At 51.3% G+C, this 23,981-nt stretch overlaps 8 protein-coding genes across 8 annotated transcripts; 3 read left to right on the top strand and 5 right to left on the bottom strand.

The window, feature by feature from the left end:
• Positions 1-817: 817 nt before the first annotated feature.
• B0H65DRAFT_337741 (uncharacterized protein) lies at positions 818-1,803 on the bottom strand. Its single transcript, XM_062823591.1, has 3 exons — positions 1,471-1,803; positions 1,167-1,399; positions 818-1,107 (listed from the first exon to the last, which is right to left on the bottom strand). Exons 1-3 carry the CDS (start codon positions 1,634-1,636, stop codon positions 835-837), a joined length of 672 nt encoding a protein of 223 aa, XP_062677087.1. The 5' UTR covers positions 1,637-1,803; the 3' UTR covers positions 818-834.
• Positions 1,804-2,338: 535 nt separating this feature from the next.
• Positions 2,339-3,152, top strand: B0H65DRAFT_337708 (uncharacterized protein). The gene has a single exon (XM_062823590.1). It carries the CDS (start codon positions 2,480-2,482, stop codon positions 2,927-2,929), a length of 450 nt encoding a protein of 149 aa, XP_062677086.1. The 5' UTR covers positions 2,339-2,479; the 3' UTR covers positions 2,930-3,152.
• Positions 3,153-8,919: 5,767 nt separating this feature from the next.
• On the top strand, positions 8,920-9,781 carry B0H65DRAFT_553249 (SRF-type transcription factor (DNA-binding and dimerization domain)-domain-containing protein; the record flags this gene model as incomplete). Its single annotated transcript, XM_062829948.1, has 3 exons — positions 8,920-9,174; positions 9,307-9,441; positions 9,497-9,781. 3 exons carry the CDS (start codon positions 8,920-8,922, stop codon positions 9,779-9,781), a joined length of 675 nt encoding a protein of 224 aa, XP_062677085.1.
• A 1,478-nt stretch (positions 9,782-11,259) lies between these two features.
• B0H65DRAFT_480367 (uncharacterized protein) lies at positions 11,260-11,850 on the bottom strand. Its single transcript, XM_062827572.1, has one exon. It carries the CDS (start codon positions 11,683-11,685, stop codon positions 11,407-11,409), a length of 279 nt encoding a protein of 92 aa, XP_062677084.1. The 5' UTR covers positions 11,686-11,850; the 3' UTR covers positions 11,260-11,406.
• Positions 11,851-13,364: 1,514 nt separating this feature from the next.
• Positions 13,365-14,402, bottom strand: B0H65DRAFT_446609 (uncharacterized protein; the record flags this gene model as incomplete). The annotated part of the gene is made up of 3 exons (XM_062825803.1): positions 13,365-13,745; positions 13,825-14,027; positions 14,099-14,402. The coding sequence occupies 3 exons, from the start codon at positions 14,400-14,402 to the stop codon at positions 13,365-13,367; spliced, it is 888 nt and encodes a 295-aa protein (XP_062677083.1).
• A 2,896-nt stretch (positions 14,403-17,298) lies between these two features.
• Positions 17,299-17,982, top strand: B0H65DRAFT_553247 (uncharacterized protein; the record flags this gene model as incomplete). Its single annotated transcript, XM_062829947.1, has 2 exons — positions 17,299-17,632; positions 17,717-17,982. The coding sequence occupies 2 exons, from the start codon at positions 17,299-17,301 to the stop codon at positions 17,980-17,982; spliced, it is 600 nt and encodes a 199-aa protein (XP_062677082.1).
• An 859-nt stretch (positions 17,983-18,841) lies between these two features.
• On the bottom strand, positions 18,842-19,973 carry B0H65DRAFT_337512 (Ctr copper transporter). Its single transcript, XM_062823589.1, has 2 exons — positions 19,265-19,973; positions 18,842-19,209 (listed from the first exon to the last, which is right to left on the bottom strand). The coding sequence occupies exons 1-2, from the start codon at positions 19,723-19,725 to the stop codon at positions 19,101-19,103; spliced, it is 570 nt and encodes a 189-aa protein (XP_062677081.1). The 5' UTR covers positions 19,726-19,973; the 3' UTR covers positions 18,842-19,100.
• A 2,254-nt stretch (positions 19,974-22,227) lies between these two features.
• On the bottom strand, positions 22,228-23,473 carry B0H65DRAFT_337469 (uncharacterized protein). The gene has a single exon (XM_062823588.1). It carries the CDS (start codon positions 23,123-23,125, stop codon positions 22,376-22,378), a length of 750 nt encoding a protein of 249 aa, XP_062677080.1. The 5' UTR covers positions 23,126-23,473; the 3' UTR covers positions 22,228-22,375.
• Positions 23,474-23,981: the final 508 nt, after the last annotated feature.

Raw genomic sequence — 23,981 nt, 5'->3', positions numbered from 1 at the left:
CGTGGGACCAGACACGGCAAGTCCAACCGGACGTCTGGTGGGTATCAACTACCCGAGAACCAAGTTTACGATTCCGGTTCAGGGAGGAGCAGGCGAAGAACCTTGAGCAATTAAACAAGGCAAGAGCATATGAGTCCATTGCTAGAGGTAGTCTGCCCGGCTAACAACACTGGCTAGAATACCGAAGCAAAACACGCTAATATTTAGAATGAGAGCTGTTCGAATATAAACACCAAACCTGTATAACTATTATACAACATGACAATGACAAACAAGTACCTTAGTGGTGGAGTGATGCAAAAGTCGATTCTTGGCCGTAGTCTTGTCGGTAAGTGAGTGAGTGAGTGAGTGAGTGAGTGTTCTTGATGGGTATCATTTGTCTATCGGTGGATTTGATAAGCGAGTGTGAAGTGGTGTTTATTAGACGAGGTAGGTAGGTAGATGTGACTCGTTTTCGCGAACCAGCCGTGGTACTGTATCCCAATCTAACCGGACCTCCCACTGAGTAGATGACCTCCAACATCCAGCCGAGCAAGTATGTCGTGTGCGTCGACGCGTCACGGGCTTTGGTGTGATAATGATGTTATGTTCGAACCGCCCGCCGCCTTTCCTCTCACGGCTTCTCTCCCTGCGGTCTGTTTGGTTCGTTCCCTCCGGTGTGGTCCATCCGGGACTCTTTCTTTCCCAGTTCCTCGGTCAAGGGTTTCTTCCTTTTCCCTTCTCTTCCTTCCGTCCGTCATGAAGGGCAACAAGCCAGCATCATCGCGCGCGCAAGGCAGATTCGTGCATGCTGATATTTGAATGTCGTCGTTCCCTCGCTTGCGTAACCCTCTTTCAGAATCCAACAACACCACTCTTCTCGTCGATGTGACGGAAGCGCTCCCTCTCCTTGCGCTCCTTCAGCAGACAAGCGGTAGCCACGATGAGGACGGCGTCGATACCGACCATGCCGAAGACCGCAGTAAATATGTTGTCGACCAGGACGTTGGCGAAGGAGTTGATGGGAGTCGCACAGGGACGCATGAGCGCGGCGGCGGCTGGGCTGGAGCAGATGTCGTCGGTGACGAAGGCCGGTGAGGTGCTGTTGAAGTAGCCGCAGCATTGGAACTGAGGTTCTTGTTAGTATAAGTGAAGTTACAGGTGAGGGGATGGAATGGATGACATACGGCTGACTGCATAAGCTGCTGGATCTCAGGAGTCTGGCGGAAATACAGCGGCGCAAAGTCCTCCTTAGTGGTGAGGGTCAGGATCCAGAGATAGAGACCGATGATGAGGCTGAAGATGCCGCAGACGGTGGTCATCCAGCCGCCCATCTTGAGCCATCCTCGCGCGGGGGTGATGACACCGGGGATAGTGAAGAGGAAAGTGACGAAGATGAAGACGGCATTCACGATACCAGCTATATCGAAGTTTGTTGCGTTAGCGATATGAACCATAGGTCAAGCAGCATTTCGACATGAAGTCACCCACCTGTGAGAGGAAACCTCTGGTACAAAAGGTTCCTTGCTGCTTGATGTCCTTCTGTAGGGATCTCGAACTGGATGTTCTGAACAATGACGGAGAAGGCGATCATGAAGATGCCCATCAAAAGGAAGAGGCCATCGGCGACCACATAGGCCAGAAGCACTTTACTCATTGTATTCTTTCTAGATGTTGTCTCGTGAGTTTGTTGTTGATGAGCAGCCTCAACATAAAAGACTCGGCTGCTCCCTTTGACTCAGTCCGAGATAGTGTTCTTTTCACGGGCTCGATGGAGTGTTTTCTTCTAGTGTTCAATATGAAAATGACGACCGGCGTCTTCGTTCGGGATGTCTTCGTAGTAGTGAGAGACTGTACGGGGTATAAAGGAGCGAAAGATAAGGTACCGGTGAAATCGACCTGCAATTCCAATCGCGGATGAAGAGTGCCAAGAGGCAAAAAGAAGCGAAAGATGGACTGGAAAATGGTATAATCTTTTGGTGTTTACCAGATCATGACATCGAAAGGAGAGGTCGACGCGAAAGACTACCTACCCGCCTAGATGACGAGTAATGGAAAATCCGGAGAATGGCACCCTGGACGGAAAAAGCGATTCTGAGCACAGCCACGAGAGAGAAGAGACGTTCCAGAGTCCAGACACGGGCCAAGACAGGCCAGACGACGGGGGGCATCCCACTTGGCGATGGCTTCAGGAAACAGAAACGACGGAAAGATGTTAATGTAGGGATATGAAAAGTGATGGCAGCACTACCATTGCGCGAGTCGCATCGGTTGCTTCAGACCGAGATCCATGTTGTAGGAGAGTTGCCTGTTCCTGACATGAGTCGTTTCAGATGTCGTTGAGTGACAGGGGCTCGGGCGGTTGAAGGGTCGTTGCCAAGACTCGCGGCGGTTAGGGATTTGTCCAAAAGCCCACGAAATCAGGGGATTTACAGCACGTGCCTCTACGCGCCCTGTGCTGTCTCTGGAAGAGGATGTTGAGGGCGCCAAATCTGGATGAATGTCACCAATCTGGGGACGGGAGTGGTGGACCATCAGAAATCGAACGACAGAACGTTCAACATATCAAAACCTCAAACAGGAGGCTTGCTTCATCTTTTTTTCAACCTTTGGACTCTCCTCTTTTTGTTTCTTTTACCCTTTCTTGACTCTATCGAACTTATCGAAACGCCGCCAAACACAGACGCTCGAATGCAAAGACCTGAAAGCCGAGGTTGACCTCTTTTCCTTCTTTTTTCAGGTTACACTTGGACATTGGTGGCGACGGTCTCGACAGCGACATTCATGCGAACACAAACAACTACCGCCGACCTTGCTGTGTAGCAGCTGGGCGAGATGCTGCTACGATCCGTACTCCGGACTGTACGCCGTCGAAAAAAGGGACACAGTTACACGGAAACTGCACCGCCGCGACGACACCGCTCCCACAAGCTCTAGACTTGAGCTCTGAGTATTGCCTCTGACCCATTGGCATCTGACCATGTCTTTGGATCTCGGCACGGATTGCTCTCTGACTTTGTCAGCCATGATTCTCGTCACTGGGTCAAGAAACCAAAACCGTCTGGAGTTGAGACTGGCTTTTAGCGATTGCGCTGATTGGCGCAGAGTCATTCCAACAACCCTCCGTACGCCGCAGCCGCCAGATATCACGGGGCTTTTCTTTGATTCTGTGCCTCGTTCGAAGATCAGCAACCGGACACACCGGGTTGAGAAGAAGTGCGAGCTGAATCAACTTCACTTGGTCTCTTTGTGTGGGTTTCGTTTTACCCACGAGGCTTTGATAGTGGCTATGTGACAGTCAGCGATATGTAGCCATCAGGAGAAGTGTACCACACTTGTCTTGTTGATTTGCTGGAGATACTTGACCGCCAACTTTCAGCTTCCAAAACCAAAGGATGGGCATCGACTCGCATCGACATCAGTGGGTCAAAATCATCGGCAAAAACTCCCGTCTGATGCAACTTGATCGGTGCTGTGGTGCTGCATCCACGCGGGCCATCAACGTCCGGTCGCCCGGTCTCCAGTCCCTAGCAACCAAGTGGAATTTTGAGGGAAACATGAAAGCAACTTTTGACGCTATCCATAAGCTTTGCCGAGTATCTCCAGACACCTCGGTCATTGTGTTTTTTGGTCGACATTTTTCACTACCTGGGCTTGTGATGATGGCCACTGACTGAATTTGTGAAGCCTGATATTTGACCGAAAGGGGAAATCTGTTGGCTGCTGCTGCCGGAGCCCGTCCGATGGCGTCGGTTGTCTCGGTGGCTTCATAGCGGCGCGGGTAGAGACGGGGCAAGTCTGTCCGATCACAGGACAAGCTGGTGTCTGCAAAAGTGCACCCGGCGATGTCTGCCTGCCTGGAAAAGCTCGCCTGCCACTGCCTGCCCTCGATGCCACTGCAGCCAAAGGTTGCCCCCCACCCGACGCGGAGACAAGGGGGGCCCCACTCCGTGGCTCTTGCACACCAGCCAATCAGAAGTGGCCTTGCTTCCGTAAGAAGAAGCTGCTGCTCATTTCCTGTTTTCAGCAACCCACTTACCCGTTTTCGACCACTTTCCTCCGCACTTTTCTCATTGTTCGTCCCTGCCGGCCATTGTCGTTCATCGCTTGCAGCTGTGTCTTGTCTCGTGCAAGTGCCACCGATGCGTCCTCTGATTTTTCTCTTTTCGATAATTGGCTTGTAAAGTTCATGATTTGACAATGGGAGTTGGAGGTCTGCGATGATGGCATCGTCGTCTTTTCCGTCTTCGCACTTCCTTGCTGGCTGTCAGTTTCCTGTTCCTGAACTGCCGTTACTCTCATCCCTCGTCCCATCCTTCAGCCTACTGCTGCATGCCATCCACACCTTTCCTATCCGAGGAACTTGTCGCTTGCCCTGCGGCGCTCGTGAAATCGATTATCGGCCATGGCAGATCTCACAAAAGAGAAGTGTCATCTCTTGACACTGTAACTTATCCTCTCATTAAACTCTGCATATCTTGAAGCCTCTCCACAACTCATCCCCCAACGCGGCCCCAATGTTGCTTGCTCAAAAGCTTGTCAGGGCAATCTCTCTCAGCTCGACGCTCTCTCCAGCAACCAACAAGCAGCGGCCGGCGGGTACACAGTCGGGGCCCGCCGTCTTTGCACGATGGCTTCAGTCAGGTCCAAGGTGAGGTTACATTGTCGACCCCAGCTCTTCTTCCCTTCCACTGTCTGAACCCACAAATCCTCCTCACACGCAATCACGCGCTATCGCGCACCCCCGCTTTTCCCATCCTTGCAGGCCCATGCCTTCACCAATCTTCAAGCACTGCGCGCGCGAGCCTCTCACCCCCCGGTCGTCCCAGGGGGTGGGGCACCAGTGGGCAACAAGGGCAGAGAGAGCGGCACAGTGGGAACAAAGTCCAGCGCAGTTCGTGGGCAACTCCACCGGAACGCGGCCCAGCAACACACTCGAGGCTTTTGTGGCATCTTCCAGCCCATCATCACAGTCCCCCGAGGCCCCCTATCTCTCGCAATTGGGGGAGGGGGGGGGCGTCTTCCGGACTGACACAATCATGAATTTCCACTTGCTAGCCTCTCTAGACACTTCTCGGGGCCGATTATGTACGCTCTCGCTCGCTCTCGCCAACCCAGAGACAAGCAAACTCCCCTGGCCCCGTGCCTAGCCGGCCCCATCAAGGAGATGGGTAAAAGGTAGCATGGTGTTCTTTTTACGTAGGATGGCTTCGACATAGCAGAATAACACCTGCATACGATACAGGTACCATGTCTGATCATCAAGGTACGCTGGCCGGTACGGTAATAGGACCCGTAATACTTTTACTGGATCACAAATGGACGGCCACATGAACTGTCCGAGCGTTGAGGATGCTGCACACCGAGGCGTTTCGTGGGGCGTGATTTCGTTTGATTATCGTTCCGAGAGTCTGGAAGAGTCAAACCAAAGCGGACGGACGGGAACATCCAGCCGTTGCGCGGCTGTCCATGGGAGGCAAGATTTCCCTTCTTGCCTCCGCCTCGAAAAATCAAGGGACTTCCAGATATTACGGTAGCAAAGGGCTGCAGAACGACATATTGCAGGCGGGATAATCATCATGGAGCATGCGCAAGTACGGGGTATCGACAATCAAATCGAGATCGTACAATACACACTCCACAGAGGCACTGACAGCGGGTAATTGCCAGATCTTGAACACCATCACCAGACCGATGACCTCCCAACAGATGCGTCATCCATCTGGTTCGATAGCTCGATAGTTCTCATTCTCGACCTCGAACGGCATACGTTATCAAAGAAGAAAAAGAAAAAAAAAGAGTAGACATCATCTGTCAAACCAAACTCGGCAACAAACTCATTGGACGTCACGGACCCCTATGTGGTTCCGGGCCCTTTGAGAACCCTTGGAGGTGGTGTGGGCTGGCCTGTCCCTGGCAAGCCTGGGAAGGGTTGGAAAGAGATGGGCTGGCTAAAATCTGGCGAACTCTTCCCCCCATGCAGAAGATGGCCCAGCTACAACCATTGAGATTGCTATCCCAGATGCAAGTGCCCTGCCGGATGCCTTACGCGAAAGAAATAGCTGCACTGTTGACTCTCGCTTCTCAGTGTTCGCATGCTCCTGTCATTTCAATTTTTCCACCATGGAGTTATCCGCCCACAACGGGTTTATGTCTCGGTTTTCGAAAACGGGAATTACAACAATGAGGCTGGTGAGGGAAAAAAAAAGAAAAAACTGAATTTAGTGTCCCAAGTTGCCCGGTTGCCCTACGGAAGACCATGAAAGAGCACCGAGCGTTTTGTGGTCTTACCTTTCGATGCCATGTATGTTTTCCCCCGCTGCAGCTTCATTAAGAGGGAAAAGAGACTGATGAATTACACTCACCTGGGGCTTTGGAGACTGATCTTTCAGCAAGCAGTAAAACTGCCTCATGTAAAAGACTCGGAAATATCAACAACTTGTTACAGCACCGCCCACACTGCATCTTCGGTCCGCCGCTTCAAACTCGGATCTCAAACAGCAACTCGGTCACAGTCGGTCCTCAGCTGATATGCACTGTGCATGAGATTCGCAAGTGGGCAGGCAAAAAGGCACAAAGAGCACCGGACGCCCTCAACGTCCCCCCTGCTGACGAAACCCTGGTTCATGGACCCCAAAGACAAGAAGCAGCACAGTGGGTTTTGAGAACAGCCCGCGCCGCCGGTCGACAGCGCCATCGCCGAGAAAAGGGACCTTTCAACCTCGAGTTCGTGCTTGTGTGCTTGGGGAATCTTTTGGGGTCATCCAAAGTCACCTGACAAAACTACTAACACCTCTGGCTCTGGCTTCACGAACCACGAACAGGGCCTCTGCTCCGATGCTCAGGGGAACGGCGGTTGAAGCGGGGCGGCGCCGTTGGAGGAGCTTCGTTCCATTCGTTCTCTGCCCGCTGCGAGAGCAGAGAAAGGTAAGGTAAGGTAAGCAATGAACGAACACCTCCATCTTCTTGACCCACGCCATACCGATTGCGCAACCCGTAGGCAGGCATGGCAGGGCATTCCAGAGACACGGGCACGGGGACCTCCAAATCTCGAGATACATGCCTTTCCTGGGAGAAGAGCAGGTCACGGTATGTACATACAGTATCTATCTTGATCACCTCAGTGCGTGCCGCTGGGCTGGGCTCTCCTCCTCACAATGGCCCCTAACATTGGTTTCACCACTGCAAAGTACTCTTGTTTCGTGCGCCTCGGAACGCGACAGTATCTACTTATTTCTGCAGCCACTATTGTAGGCAGGGCAAATTACCTTATCCTAGTCATCACAAGTTCGGTGATGGGCACAGGGCAGGCGACGGACGGGTTTATCGAGGATTCGAGGGTGGGCTGCATGCCCGTGTGGAAAAGGTGAGATAGGAAATAATGGGCCTAGGCATATGTAATGAAAAGGGGAAGTCTGGCGTTTGAAGGTGGTGGATGGTGGTGGATGTTGGCCGGGAACGCGAGCGAAAGCTGCAGCAACCATCCTGTCCATCTGTGCAGCTCCAGTGTTCATTGTGTTGTGTCGGTTCTTCTCATCACAGTGGGCATTTCTCAGTTTCCTGATGGAGCTTGCAAATGCTCCAAAGAATGGAGCCCGTTCCCCAGGCATCCAACTTGGAATCCATGGCTCCATCGTCGAGTCCGGGTCCGTGCGACGACAGGTACGGGCAGGTGCCTTGGCCCTAGATTGGCACGTGCGTGAACCAGGTACCTAATACCCTACCGCTCCCACCTTTTTGAGCAACTCGCACCTTTCCTCTCTCGGACAAAGTCTTGAAGCACCAAGCAACCAACCTCCTTCGACCTTGCAGTGCAGTGTGTACAAGTGCAGAAGAACAGAACGACTCTGAAAGAAGCGAATCCAAAGACGACCGTTGACTGTCAGTCACTTCCCTCCCTCCCGTCCCTGCTCTGTTTTAAACTGTGGCCCGTAGCGCGCGTGGTGGAAGAAGACGGTGGCACCAGGTTTCGCTGTCCTCTTTTCAATCACTCCGCAGTCGCCCAAGCCCATTCCAGGCAAGATTGTCAAGCTGCACCGACGAACTGCGACTGACTTCCTCAACAGGGGCAGAAGGAAACCCAAAACGTGCAATTACACTGCAATTTGACAGGTACGGTACAGGTTGAGGTAGGTACACACGCAGACACACACAGCAACAATCTGCCTTCTCTTTCAGCCGCTTGAGGTTTCCACTTCCTCGGTTTGAAAGCTTCCACTTCTCCTGCCTCACCTTCCACATCCACGCCGCATCACAATTCCCGTTCTTTGGTCCCGGCTCCAGTCCAGCCCAGTCATCCGTCCGTCCCTTTCTTTCAACGGCAAGGAATCCCACTTCCACGTCCCTTCCTTCCGAACCTTATCCCGAATAACCACGGTCAATCACTGTTCAAACACTACTGCACAAAGCTTCCAGGTTAGGTTGCCCAGCCTCGAGCTTCCCATCCACCATCCAGGCCCCTCTACCGTGTGTCTCGCACTGTCGCTCACCCACCTCTTTCTCACTGCAGGTCGATTATCAGCGGAGGCCCCTTGTCTGGAAAGATCCATCCTCTCCAGCCTACCCACCAATCAGTCACCCCCCAGTGCACACTCCCCGTCGTACGGATTACATACATACATACTTTTACCACTGCTCACTGGCACGCTCGTCGCTCCGCGAAATACCTGGACCGTCCACCCCCAGCAACCTACCCCCCAGGCTCAAGAGAAGTCAAACAAAGCAAATAAAAATTAAAAACGTGATTCCTCGCTTCCTTCCGCCGTCGGCACACACCAGACTCAATACAGTGCAGCGCCCAACCAGGTTTCTGCGACAAAAGGCAGCCTCTCCGCACACTCCAGATCAAGCCTAGGCCATCGGCACAACGCTCAAAACAGCATCTCCACCAATTCTACCTTTTTCAGCATCTTCGTGGTACCTTGAACCTCAAATCCCAAAATGGCCGACATCACCGATCAGCACGAACAGACCTCGCCCACCGAGCTCGACGAGGCGCATGCCGTGGGCAATGGCAATGTCAACAACAACGAGCCCCGCGGTGTCAAGCGCGCCCGCCCTGCCACGGCCGATGACGATGATGATGACGACGAGAAGGGCGGCCGCGAGCGCCGCAAAATCGAAATCAAGTTCATCAGCGACAAGTCGCGTCGCCACATTACCTTCTCCAAGCGCAAGGCTGGTATCATGAAGAAGGTACGTTTTGGGCTCTGAAAGCAAGCTGTCTTGACGACAAATTTGGATATACGCGTTGGCGCCGGCGGTCCATCGGCCGTGTATCCTGTGTATCTTGGCAACATGTCACTAACTTGGTTTTTGCTGTTTTAGGCCTACGAACTTTCTGTATTGACAGGAACTCAAGTACTGCTACTCGTCGTTTCCGAGACTGGTCTGGTCTACACCTTCACAACGCCCAAGTTGCAGCCTCTCGTAACCAAGGCCGAGGGAAAGAACTTGATTCAGGTATGAGCTACAACGCGCCTGGGTTCGCATTGAGCTTTGCTGACACTCTCTCCAGGCATGCCTGAACGCTCCCGAGCCCGCGTCTGCCGAGAATGGCGTGGACGACTCTAATGCGGTCGACTCGCCCGAAGAGCCCTCGAGCGCCCACCTGCCTCCCCAGCAAGGCCGACCTGGCATGCCGCCCCAAGGACACATGCCCCCCAACTACATGCCCAATGTCGGCGCGATGGATGCCCAGCAAGCGCAAGCACTGGCGTACACAAACTACGTACAACAACAAAGAGGTGGCCAATACATGCCTCAACCTGGTCTGCAGCAGCACGCCGGCCACCAGTCATAATAATACTCAGGGTCGGCTCTTTTCATGACTTCAGCTTGCGCGATAATACCCAGCATTAATGCATTCATGAAGTGTCATTTCCCCCATTCGACATCGTTAGGGTGCCCCTCGTCGTTACGCACGAGGGTTTTGCCAGCTCGGCGTTCAGTTGGGGTGTTTGATACTGTTTTTCATCTCTTTCTAACAACTTCTTGACGGTCCTTTCCCTCAGTTTCGAGTTCCACGGAATTCATCTCATACCCTCTATATCCCAACTCTGCCCAGGGTTAATCGGTTGAACTACATGATTGGTTTGTGTTCGGGGCAGGAAAGGTCGATTTGCCCTGGAGACCAGTGAGCATTTGGGCCCGTGAAGGGTGGTACATGCGAGCATTCGCAATGGGGCGGGGATCGGTAACGGTGTGATGTACAAATGGCAATGTCATGGGATAAAGGGGAGGCTTATGTGCGGATGAGACGGTGGCGTCGGCTTGGTTGTGAACTTGGCGCCTCGCATTTTCTGCGTTTTCTGGCCAGAAGCGGTTCTCGACGTTTGCTTTGGTAAAACAAGGTTCATGTCAGGGGGCGAGGCACGAAGTTACGACCCATGAACGCTTTACGTTTACGAATCGAACTGCGTCAATAATTTGTTCAGTTTTTGTTCTAGTGTTCGGCCTTGCTACGGGCTGATACTGGCGTGGCTTAGTATGACAAGAAACTGTCTGCTTTCTCCGCTTGACCATCATCCTCCGCCGCCTTGGGCCCCGTTCGATTCGGTTTCTGGTGTTCTATGGCGACTCTTGGCTGCGTTTGCTATGCTCCAGGAGAAGAGGACGGGTGGTTTCCTCTCTTGGACCTTCATCCTCTGAACGTGTCCCCTGTGTCAGGCGGGAGACAATATGGGGAAGAGGACAAGGACAAATATGGGGGGTTTGATTTTTCGGGGAAAAGAAAAATGAAGGTTTAACCGTCCACCTACTTGTATGATATAGCGATGTTCCCATTCTCAAAAGCCACAATATCTTCATGTCACATTTTTGTGTTTTTAAAACGAACAGAGATCATCCATCCACTGCCTGTGTGACCTATCCATTCCGGGATGAACATCAAGATATCGAGTCTGACTAAGAATCGGATGGATTTGTCCAAGACAGGGAAGGCTCGGTGATCAGACCACCAAGCTTTACCCGTTTCCCGTGAAATCTCTCTCAACCCAGCATACCCAGAATGTGGTTTCCACCTCGAAATACCAAAGGAGGAAAGGTGAAGCGGGAGCGGGAAATATTGGATCATGGATCACTCAACGAAAAATTCAGCCCTACCCGCGCTGCCGCGATGCAGGCAGGAACAACCCGTTCGCGGGTTTCTTTTCCGGATCGGATCCCGCTCGGGAAGGATCAGAATCGGCAAAACAGAATGGGCCGCCAAACAGAATTGCGACGGTGTTCCCCCCCCCCCCACCTTATCTTCTCTCTGCTGCACTTTGGTTGTTGCGTCGACGAACAATTGCCTGACTTCCCGACTTAAAATTCGTCTGCGCTTCTTGCCGCGCGCGTTCTTGGCTCGCGGTTAGTTCGATGTCTTCTTTGGGAAATATGCTTTTATGGAAATTTTTCGCCTTCCCCCCACACTTACAAATCAGAGGATCAGGAAAATCGATCGGACGAACAAAAAAACTGCACATCATTGACATGCTCGACTCCATAATGCCATGGCCGAACGTGCCTGGGGTGCCAAATGCACGACATACTTGGCCAGCTAGCAGCAACAGCAGCGATGACGTGCCTTCCCGCCCCTGCTTGCTTTTGACAGAAACACATTGATACACATTGCTTGACGGTCACAGGAACAGGGCAGCGCAGCGCATTCACATGTGGACATGACATGGCAGCAACGGTAGGTAACGGTAATGGACGCAGCAACATTCGGGAATGTAAATGCAAAACTACTGCGGAGAGTCATATACGCGCAGATACGCACATAGAAGGAAGTACAGATACACATATGTGTGCAAGGGGAAGAGGAGCGGACGGAAGAAGCTAAACCGTTGTTGGATTAAATCCGAACGAGCATGGCATTTTGGGAGTGGTAGGTAGTGATCAACGACGTCATTTCTTCTCGACTTTGACTTTGAGTTGACATGTCCTGATGGGGACACGAGAAATATTGTAAGTGTCCGTTTTACCAACCGCGGGGAATGCGGATGCTGTGTGTGCATTGTGCTTGTGATGGAGAGTCGGGCGTTGATGGAATTGGTTCCAAGCACCGACGAATTCCAGAATAGTAGGAAGGGGAAAAGGAGGAAAAGATAAGACCAAAAGAAAAGAAAAAGAAAAGAAAAGAAAAGAAAAGAAAAAGAAAAAGAAAAAGAAAAAGAAAAAGAAAAAGAAAAAGAAAAAGAAAAAGAAAAAGAAAAAGAAAAAGAAAAAGAAAAAGAAAAAGAAAAAGAAAAAGAAAAAGAAAAAGAAAAAGAAAAAGAAAAAGAAAAAGAAAAAGGTCGAATGTCGGGATGAGATGACCAGAAAAAAAACATCAATAGGAGGACCAAAACAGAACACAGCACAGCACAACACGGGGGCATCAAAAGCGCAACAAGACAGAAAGAAGAAGACTGGAAGGTCAGATGGGGGTGAAAAGAACCAACAAGAAAAAATTACCCCGAGGAAATTACCAGAAAAAAAATAAAATAAAATTACATGCAACCAACAACACAGGTTCGGAACGTGTTAACCCAAAAAGAAGACAGAACGGAACGGAATGTTTTCCCGGAAAGTGAACCAGACTGACGGATAGGAAAACAAATCGACATCCCGAAATCCGATAATTTCTTCAACAAAATAAAAAACCTCTTGTTGAACCTCAGAGTCAAGATATCTCGCCCCCCTTCCCTTGCCTTAACTCATTCACCTCACTTCAGCGAATTTATCTTACTTAACACTTAAGCGGCGTTGTCAGGTCGTACTACTAGTACCCCTTCTCTGGAGTCTGTTGACTGGTTCACTCAACAGACCGTCTAGTTCAAGGAGGTGGGTTGGACAGTGCGATTGCCGTGGTGGACTTGAGGGTTAGGATTTTGAGATGAAGATGAAGGTTCAGATGAAGGTGAAGGTGCAGATGAAGGTGAGGCATGGTTAGATGAAGATATTGATGGTATCAGAACAGTTATAGATTTTTTTTTTTTCTTCACAAAAGGTAATGTAAGTGGTGGTTGAGTCCTGTGTAATTCTCCTCTCCCACTTCCCGCTTCCTGCGACGGGAAGGAGAGAGATTGGTGTTGAACATGTAGTAGACTAGCTACATAACTCAACCGATTTTCTTGCAACTTGCCCGCGAGTTGCTTTCCTGTCTCTGTGCTTCTGCGGTAGGGACTGGTTGACCCTTGATGGGTACTTACTGAGTGTGCTGCGTTTCCAAAAGAGTGTGGTGTTTGTCCCTTCCATACTCCTTCAAACCCGAATTCCCGTTTCTTGATGACATCCTTCCAAAGAAAATGTGTAAGTCCCGTCGATGTGAGCTCCCTCGTCCAGCGAAGAGGGTCGTCTCTGAATAGAGCCAAGTCACAACTCAGCTCCACGGGCTCCGGCGGGCTTGGTTAGTGCCCGTCTTAGGATATAGGCTCCCAATCAGGTACAAGCTTCTTGAGGTGGCGTTTCCAATAAAGCATGGGCGGAGCCGCTACATCCTTGTTCCGAATGATCTCGAATAACTTGAAGGTCATTGCCTCACGCTCGCGGCGCTCGCGCTCGCGCTCGTCCTCGCTCTTCTCCTTGTCCTTGTCCTTGTTCTCGTCCTCGTCCTCGCTTTCGCACAACGTTTTGTACACCACCCTATTCGGATCCTCATCTTTTCCATCGTTCGGGGCTGTGTACAAGCCTGGCCCGAAGTCTTCCAGTCCGAACTGGAATTTTTCGCATTCGTAAACCTGGTGAGCAATCTTCAAGAGCAGTTGTACATACTGCTTCTTGATAGCATCTTCGGTTCGCACCTGGGGCGTTGTGATAAGTTAGATTCGTCATCTTACTCCAAGAGAAGGATAAAGATTGAACAAGACATGTGTTTCTCACCGGTTGAGGAGTGGCTTTAAGAGGCAGACGTTGCTTTTTTTTGTCATCATCGCTTGACGAGTCCGAGTCATCATCGCTCTGCGAGTTCGGTTCATCTTCGCTTGACGAGTCCGCAAAGTCATCCTTCCATGACATGCTCGTGAGCTTAGCGACTGTCCACCACGAGTCAATTGAGAAAGTGGGATACTTAGTGCCAATACACACTAGGTAACGTCAAATAAGAATTGTTAGCGCCTCTCCTTGCTCTCCTTGGATTCGGCTAGAGGATCCTTACAATTCGTAGTAGCATCGTAAAGCTTGTTATACAACGCCAACAGCTCCATTTTCTTGCCCATCATGCGCTTCGTGTCGTACTCTTGGCCGGCCCTCCAGGGTTTGTATGTTGTAGCCCACTTATCAAATCTAGTCGACAAGCGTTTACACTCTTCCCATTCGTGTTTCCACTTATGGTTCTCCATGTCGGTACTGCTTGAGGGCTTGAGCTCGAAGAAGGAGTTGAGAGCCGAGAATCGACGGTCAATTCTCCTGTAGAGCTTCCGAAGATCTGTTCTCATGCTGGGCTGCGGAAAGCTTGACATCTTGAATGCTGATTTGACGATGGTCGCTACTTAGAAAGGTTTGACTGTGTTGGTCGAGGAGCGCGGTGGTAAAATGCTTGATGCTGCCGGCCATATTTTCCATTCTGTCGGAAATGATGGCAACATCTTATACTCGAACATCCTGATTGTCCACCAGTATCTCTGGTAAGCTTTTTATACACCCGGAGAAGAGATGTCGCCAACCAAGCGCTGTCCGCCGTCATTGTTCCCAACATCTTCCCTCGATCAGGTTGGATCTTGTAATTTCGGAGGCATCTTGCAAAAGCCTCCCTGTGACCATGGGCAAGGTAGAAAAAAGAGAACACTCCGCAAGTGTCGGTGTTCTTGAAAGAAAATGGGGTTCGGAATCGGATCAAAACTTCCAACAGACACTCTTCCCAGTCATTGCCTTCGTCACCAACATTATCCGTCTTGAAAGCGGGTTTCGGCCGCGAATCTGGTGCACCTAAGTAGAAAAAGTGTGTCAGTTCCGAGGAGCCAACAAGCAATTTTCTACCATCCACATGACACCCACGTCCCAGGAGAATTATCAAAGAGAAGAATGCTCTCAACCAGCCGGACATTGAGCAGATATCTTACAACCAAATCGACTCCGATATCATTTCAGCCTGTAGAATGGTTACCTTACCCGTAAACGGATGGAATAGCATCACCTGCAATTATGTTTCTCAGTAATGGTAACTGGGGGCAAGATCGGTCAATCTCCCCAAAACCTCCAGGTACTCGGCTTCTCAGCCGTGCGCCGTTGGTGGCGCTCACCGACGTGACTTGTGGCTAGAGTTGGCGGCTCAGATTTCTCCTGTCGGGTTTTCTACATCCGGATTGTAGAACACCAGGTACCCAACCGCCCGCCCCCCATGACGGAAGCGACTATGGAGGATGAGCGGTGTTGTAGTGGCCAAACACGGGAAGTTGGTGATAGCGCGGGTACATGTCCCGCCGACTGCCCCCCTGTGGGGAAACCAGCAACACCGGTCGTCGTTATAACTTCTCTCGGATTTGATGATGTTGGCAACGAGAGTGGAAGCATCGGTGTTCTTAGTGATGTTGATAAACACAACATGCTATTTTTGGTCATGTTGGTCGCTCATGAGACGTGAAGTGTGAATGAATGTCAGTTCCGGCGGTACGCCCAAGCAACAGCATGGTACCTTTTGCTGGATATATCAATGTGAGCCTGAGATCTCTCTCATTAAGATCTGGAAGCACCGGGATTATGAGCTTCATATCTGAACGGCTCGTTGTTCGACTGAGTCTCATAACTCGGAGTAAATGCACCTGGAGATTAGGTGACGAAGAAGGCTCATAGCATCGGATCGAGGATGTTTATGCGAAAAGGCATCAGGGAAGTTGGCTGTAAGCAGGCGTACATCTCAAAAATGGAAAGCAATGCTTGAGGATTACCTTGTCTGGATTCGAATGAGATGGGTCGACATTACCATTTTTGGCTGGGCATCGTACCACCGAGACACTCGCTCATCCCCTGCCCAAATTCTATGAAGACAACTTCAGGAGGAAGGCATGGAGGGCACTCATTTACGACATTGGTAATCTGTCGTTAATGGGGAAGGAACAACTCACTTGTCAGCGGAGAAATAGCTTTCAGGAAAAGAACGAATAAGGCCATGAGTTGCGTCACTTTAGCCTGCCTCTAGAGGTAGTCCGTTGTCAAGTCCTAGCGCTTTGCGCTTCCCTGATCAGTGAATTTGATCAACAGGCGCGCCTTCCAGGCCGTCCGGTGTCGTCGACGCTTATGATCCGTGGAAATGAAGACGCGGCATGCCGTTCCGTCTGGGGTTCGTGGGTTGGGTATGTTTTTCTTTGACTAAACCTCAATTCATGCACATCCCTTGACTGAATTGCCGACCAACGATCGATCATTCCGCGTCAACCGCAACTGTGACACCGGTTTTGGGAAGTTTACAAATGTGAACATGACTGTTGGCGATCAGATCTTTCTTTGCGTAAGGAGCGCGAACCTCCGAGATACCTTACCAACTCCAACGTTGGAAACATACCTTATTCTGTAAACCTTAACGTACGAGCAATATGTCGGATGTCTTTGTATGGGGCTTAAATCCGTCCGATCGGTGAGCCATAACGGGATACCTGAAGTTTTGATGTTCAGAACTGTATTCGTCTTGTTTCCTTCTTTACTATGTGAAATACGAAGGGATAGCCTGGACATATGTTGGTGAACGGAGCTTTACTTCCAGCGGCACATCAGCATGATAACCCGCGCTCTGGTGGATGCCTCAATATGTGACTGTGCCTACCGTAGAGACTCGCGAACTCGGCAAAAAGCTATCCCTCTTTGAGCGCCGGACATATGGCAGAAATCTGCCAGAAGTATGCCCAGTAAGCATGTATATGCCAGCATATGTGTCTATCCAGTTAGTGAAAACTCGAGGACATTGCCCATCACTCTAACTTGCGTACATTTCAATACATGGGGCCCGGCCTGATCCTGCCAGCTACCTGCACAGATATGCCATATGTCCGGCGCTCAAAAAGGGATAGCTTTTTGCCAATTTCGCGAGTCTCTACGGTAGTTCACTTGCAATGCAGACAAGGCTGCAAGTGCTCGCAGCAGCGCCGGAGAGCCGCGTTGGCCGCTCGGAGATGAGTTCTTGGTGCCGAGATCTTGGTGATGATGGGAGAACCGGTGGTTGACTGAGAGGATTATGGCCCAAAGTACCAGGTGCGTTTTGGAGCAAGGCTTCCGAAGTTAAATGGCAGTGAATCCTCTCCCACAACGACGAGATTGGTATCTCACGCATCGCATATTCTTTCTTCATATCTTGGAATATACTTGCAACAGTTAGTAACATCTGCTCCATTCTCTAGGTACCGTATCAGGACGATCATTCCCAACATGTCGATCCCCCGAATGCCAGATGGCAGCAGCTTCTATTTCTCTTCAATATCCGAAGTGTACATGGCAGACACCAGGCAAGGTCTCAAGCAAGTGTGGAAGTTGCCGGTGCATATGACCAGCCCCAACGCCTTCCAACCAACGATTCCACCGACTATGGGAGAGGCAGAGGATATTATCCGGCGAATGGAAAGATATGACCAGATGGACGGCAAGAGGAGAGTGTGCACCGCCCTTGAACTCTATTATGAGCAGGCAGGAAAGAAGTTGAACAACGAGCCCGGGAAGAACTTTCAGGCTCTTTGGGACCAGCTCGTGGCTAGTGCCCAAGAAGGTAACAACCTACCCCATGCATCAATCATCATAAGACTACTAGAAGAAATGTCTGACAGATGGCGGCTTGACACAGTGGCAACAGCGGTACAAGATGCGATAACCAACAGTAAGAGGTATGAGCGGCCGATAGAGTGGGCGCAGCTGCGAGTGGATAGCAAGCTCTGGGAGGCGAGGTGTGCCTTGTACGCGATCGAGAAATGGGACCTCGGACTTGAGAATCAGGGCATCAAGAAATACGAACCCGACCAATGCTACTACAAGCTACCCAGGTGTAGAATGCAGTACCCGGAGGAGGAAGACCTAGAAGTCTACCAGCCGCTCATTCTGCACCGGAACGGAACCATCTGAGCCACCACACCAAACGGTTCCCGCCAAAGCATACGACAGGATCTGCTGGTAGGAGAGGGTTGTTTGTGCACAAAAGCGTGGGCTCCCCGCATAGCAAAGCAGCACGCAGATTGACGGGACGAACCTGTTAAGAGAGAAGCAGTTGAGGATCACAGAGTTCTGCGTTTTCCTTTTCATCCTGGTTTTCCTAGGAAGGAGTGTCATTGAGGGGATCGGGCTTATGGGATGGGATTTGAGGCAGCGAGAAAGGGGGAGCGCTGAAACGACGCGCGCAACACGCTCATTTTGAAGTACTGTCAGTCACTCGTTAGGAGAGAGGAAAAAACGACTTGCGGGCGAGTCGTGGAAAACCGGTTGAGTTTGCACCTGTTTAGGACTTTTCACCTTCCCTTATGAGGTTGGAGAAGAATAATAGATGGAATTCACCACCAGATGCATGTTTCATCGCGTGATGTTTGTTGAGTTGAATCCGGATTTCCGCATAATGATGGCCGAAAATTTGACAAAATAACTGTAGCCGGCTCGGCGCAGGAGGGAATTTATGGGAAAGCCGGACACGGACACGGAGCCGGAGCCGGAGCATGGCCGGGAATGGATACATGACCGGAAGTCGTCGTCGGTGTTCGTGGAAGGAGCGGAGGATTCCAAATCATTACCTACGCCAAGTGGGGTCACGGTCGGCGGGTGGAGCAGGGGTGGGGATCCAGCCACTGACCGACCATCAAGGTTGAGTTGATTTGAGCAGATTTTGTATGCATGGCACCCATGCTAGCGCTGTCAAAAGTACAGGTACCTGCCATGGCCGCAGCACTATCAGAAAGCTTCCTTTGTTGACGACTCCAAGAACCTTTGAGAGTGATGGACAATGAGCGCTGGCGATCGTGTTGATGCCTATTATGACTCCTGTGATTAGTTCTAGGCAGTTGTCGTCCTGTTGACCGTGTTTCCACGAGCTATGCCAAACCGTTTTCATGACCTCCAATTCTGACCAGATTACCCCCCTCCGAACTCCATAGAAAATAGACAACCGCAAACCGATGAAATGCCGATCAAATGCTAAACTCCCATGCCCAAAAAAAAACAAGAAAAAAACCAGAAATTCATATCGACAGGCCACGTTAGTGACCCGTCTGTGTCGCGTAGCGGCCGCATAGAAGACTGCCGATGAAGACCCCGCCGAGCACCGAGATGAAGTATCCGACATTCATGGTCATGACCGCCAACATGCTGGAGACACCATATCAGTAAAGTTTAGGACATGGAGAATTCGGGCAAAACTCACAGAAGATAACCGACCCCAGCAATAACCGTATCAAGCACCGCACGAATCGGATCTACGCTCAACCTGAACGGGCGCCCTTCCGCTCCATGCCTCTGAACGACCGTGACGTTCTCCTCGACGCCGTTGCCGCTCAGCACCATGGGCTTCGCCAGTGAATCATTGCTGACCCTTTCGGCCAGCGTTCCTCGTCCGGCAACAACGACGTAGCGGCGCTTCATCTCGGCGTCGATCCATCTGTTCTCCTGCCAGTTGCGAAGGGCCAACAGACCGCGGAAGATGGCGGAGAAGACAATGAGGAAGATGCACGTGGCTGCGTAGGTGCCGGTTGTCTTGGGCGTCCAGGCTTCCGAGTAGAGGGATGTGGCCATCGAGTTTTGGAAGACGGCCATCATGCCGTGCCCGCTGGCGCCGGAACTTGTGCCGGAGCCCATGTCCATGTCCATATCGTGTGTGTGGCTCATTTTGATGGATTTTGATATTGAGGTCTTTTGTCGTCGAAATGGTGTTCGGCAAGACTGGCGGTGGGAATTGCAGCGGGAAGATGAGTGAGTGTGCGACAGCTCTGATTCTTGCTGGCTTCGATCGCGTCTTTCCTTGGTTGGGGCCAAACAACTGAACGAGTGACGAGAAGGAGAAGAAGAGGCTGTGCAGAGTTCGAAAGACCGGAGCAGTCGCCCCTTTTGCACGATTGAGCAGTTCGTGCTTCGTCCGATCGTGTCAGAGAAACATGCTCACCTTGAGCGGCACGTTGGAGGATTGGCAAGTGGAGTGTAACCCTGCCATGTGCTTGGTTGCTTTTATGTCTCTTCAGTCAATATACTAACAGAGCTACACCTAAAAACCCTAGTAGTCAGTTAGTACCTGTTAGCATAGAACACCTGAGTACTCAGCACTAAGAGAAAGCGGAACCCGCCGCCAACGTACAGGTACTCGGTGTAGGGTAAATCCCAAACACTTGCACGCAAGGGCCGGCCCATTACCTATTTTGCTCTTTCCGTGCCTGTTTGCATCTCTTGTTATCCGTGATATCAAACACCGACTTCTGCTTGCAACAAACCCAACACTCTTTGCCCAAATATCAACTTCTCCCCGAAACATCATCTACAATCCCGCAAAGCACAGCAATTCGACCTGTACCGGCAGCTTCCCTTTGTACTGCTCAAAGAAGTTTCATGTGACGCGGGCGAGAACTTGTGATCGCACCACTCGGCCCAGAATATCAACTAGGGAAGGAAGGAAGAAAGAAGAAAGAAACGAAGGAAAGAAAGAGGTGGAGGAGGAAGGAGACTGTTATCAATGAAAGGCAGGAACGATAGTTACGGGCGGGGTGACGGCATCTTCTGCTCCTTATGGCCGTGTCACTTCTCGGGTTCCATCGACATTCAACATCAGCGCTGTTAAACTTCACTGCCCACAATCCATGCCAACTTCCTCCGCGTCGACCAAATAACAACGCGCCCGAAACATTGCGTCCGAACCGTGCCCTGCCGACCCCTCGCGATGTCCACGCACCTCGTCGTCTCTCGGGCTCGCAGCCGCTGCAGCTACTGCACCATAGGGCGTTCCAGCAAAAGTGCCATGGTGCTCTTACAGTTACCCTTTGGGGGCCTGATCTGCCTCGTTCCTATCACTCTCTGCGACACGCGCTTGTCGAGCCGGTGATCTGCACTGTTCAACCCTTCTCTGGCAAGGTCGCCCGAATGGTCGCCGACTAGCCTCATGTGTCTGGTCTTGTACGGGCAATATCAGGCAAAATAGCCCTTCGACACCGGTGTGTACCTGGTACTGTGGATATGATGATCACATCGCTGACGACCACTTGGCAGAAGATACGGGACTAGGCGTGACAAGGTCAGACAATCGGAGTTCCGGGTACCGCAAATGCAACCGCCAGTGCATCAAATCCAACCCGATGTCCCAGTGGGACGGATCACAGCCGCGAGACACCATCGACAGAGTCTAAATCAACGTCGGGCAAATCCAACCTCCGCAACCGCCTGTGTTGAGATACCACAATCGGCTGCCGTTGCACAACTTACCTGGCCAGAGCTTCTCCAGGACATCCGGCCTCCATGTGTTACCTTTGATACCAACATCACCACTGCCAGCGAATTTTATTCCTTCTCGATGCAGCCAACCGATCTCCGTCACAACGGCGCGTTCGCATTGTGCTTGGTCCTAGTTCACCAGGCTGCACTCAAGCCTTGACTGCTCTCCCTGGTCAAGACGCAGGGCTCCGGCAGCAATGGCCAAATCTGCGACACTCATCAGAGCCAAACCCTGGGACAAAGTTTCTCGGAGACGTTGCATTTTCTCTCGCCGGGGAGCCAGAGCCATGCCAGCCTGTGCGACTGTTCGCAACTTTGTTAGTCATCAAACCGCACTTTATACTTGAGTCCGATGTCAGAGTTGCTGACTTACACTCCAGCAACAGCATCCGGGCAAGTGCTTTCTCCTCCTTGGGTTCCATTCTCCAACAAATTGTCGTTCACATAACGCACACATATCCGATGAATGATATTTTATCTTGACCACCGACCAACCGACGTGGTATCAGCAAACCTATGGGAGTGTCTTCGGGAGATCTGCATAAATAAGCCACAAAACCCGGGAGGGCGTTATGCGGCGGTCTTAACACTGAGATCTGGATATGCTCTTGTCAAAGCCACAGCATGCAGAGAACTGCTAAACCGCCTATGGTCCCGCCATATCAGGAAGCCACCCGCCATATCCAGATGGACTCGTGCGCCGAAAACGGTGGTTGAGCAGGAATGGCTGGTGAACGGAAGACGAAGGCCCAAAGTTAGGCGATGATTGAAAGAATGGGGGGTTACATCGCATTTGCTCTCGCCGAAGCTCGCTCGCCAAACGGAAACAAGTCCGTCCAAGGCACCGTTATCCGTCCTCGTTTCCCACTCCGGATAGCTTGGCAAGACATGGCAGCCATAATCACGACATTTCCTGCTTACCATACCTCCCACACCACACATATTCGAGAAGGGGCGTTAGCAGCGTACTCGATTCATCCTGAAAGCCCCATGGGGGGGCATTCAGTTTCCATTGGCAGCATGGACGCTTCACAAGTCCGCAAGCCCGCCGGTTCAACACTCTTCAGCGGCAGTTAGATGGGCGGCCGGTCTCCTCAGCCAATCTGCAAGCCTTCACTGCGTGAAATGAGCAGTTATGGGTGCACTGAGCCTTTGTGCCAATGGTTTTGGCTCTTTTTCCACACTCGCCGTCCAGAAAAGCAATACTCAAGATCGCACACAGTCCAGTTATCTGACGATATATCTTCACCTTCGGGTAGCGACCTACACATGGACGCAGGGGCATGTCGAGGACCGAAGCGAAAACAAGACATGCGAACCCGAGACGCTCGAGAGCGGCGAGAGTGACTACAAAGAGGGGAAGGGGAGCAAATTGTCGAAATGTGTGACCTCTAGACACACCGTGCGAAGGAGAGTGACGAACGAGTTGCCATGTACATTGGTCAGCCCAATCAACAATAGGTCTGCTGACGGGGGCGTGAGGATAACAGCTTCCATCAAGTGATGGTGACGGACAGAAGAAGGTCGATTCATTGCAATCGCCCCTTTGTGGACTCTCCGATTTCTTTTGGGCCATGAAACGGAGATGGCCGGTAGCCACCCGCGTGCCTTCAACACCCGAACATTGACAATGACCCGCCGGACACCCACACTTTTTGATGTTTGGACTGAGAACGGTTGCCATCACTTCCTGATCTGGGCGGGCTGAAATGCAAGTCGCAGAGCGCCACGGCTTGCCGCCCTCCACCGCGAACCAAATTCCTGAACCCTGCTTACCGGCATTGCTGCCCCGGGCCAAGCCATGACCTTTCATCCCCTCTTTCTGGATTCTGCTTGCCACTGGTTAGTGTTAGCGGCTCAGAGTCCTCCCCAAGCGGAATCGCTTGCATTTCTATCGTGGGGAGAAGAACTGCAGGTGTTGGGACTTTTGTCCGTCATATCAAGACATACCGTGCTCTTGAATGGTCAGAGTCTTCCCAAAACCATCTCATCGAGGGTTCTTGGGTAACACAATCTTGGTTTCATAGGCTGCCTTCCTTTTTCTGGGTGGTTTCTTACACATCCCATGCCGGGAGTGACATAGCCGATCAATAAACGGGACGGCTTCCCTGCTTCGTGCTCACCACCCGTCGTCTTCATGCAATATCATGGACTGTCGCTGAGCCTCACGAATCACAAACTCATCGATTCGCTTCAGCCGCAATGTTAGCATTATCCCTTCGAGTCTTGACGAGTGTCTTGTCCGACAGTGTGATTACCTGAGGTAGTCATCAAGAAGTGCAGAAGCTGGACCTGCCTGCCATAAGAATATTACACCGGCATTCGAATAGGTTACACTAACAGGGAAACAACTGTCAAGGCTGACTAACTTTCCTAGTGTGGTCAAAGTTGTTAGGCGCCGCTGTATGTCTGTTCTAGACAGACGAAACCCACATTTCTTAAGCAGAACTCAACGTATGCAAGTGCGCAACCAATCCCAAGTTTTCTTGATCCTTGCAAGGATCGTGAATGGGTGTTTGTTGTATGCGTGATGCACTTCTGTGCATACACAGTACCTACGATGGGATATTTCTGGGACCATTCACAACATTCCGACATCCTTCCAGCCCGGTCAAGCGTCACCGGGTCTTCAAACCGGGGCGAGGTCATCTGGGAAAAGGGGGTTGCTC

The sequence above is a fragment of the Neurospora tetraspora genome (genome assembly GCF_033439725.1).
Source record: "Neurospora tetraspora strain CBS 560.94 chromosome Unknown B0H65scaffold_9, whole genome shotgun sequence".
Classification (NCBI taxonomy): domain Eukaryota; kingdom Fungi; phylum Ascomycota; class Sordariomycetes; order Sordariales; family Sordariaceae; genus Neurospora; species Neurospora tetraspora.
Note: the sequence above shows the minus strand (reverse complement) of the source record. Positions and strands in the feature narration are given on the sequence as shown.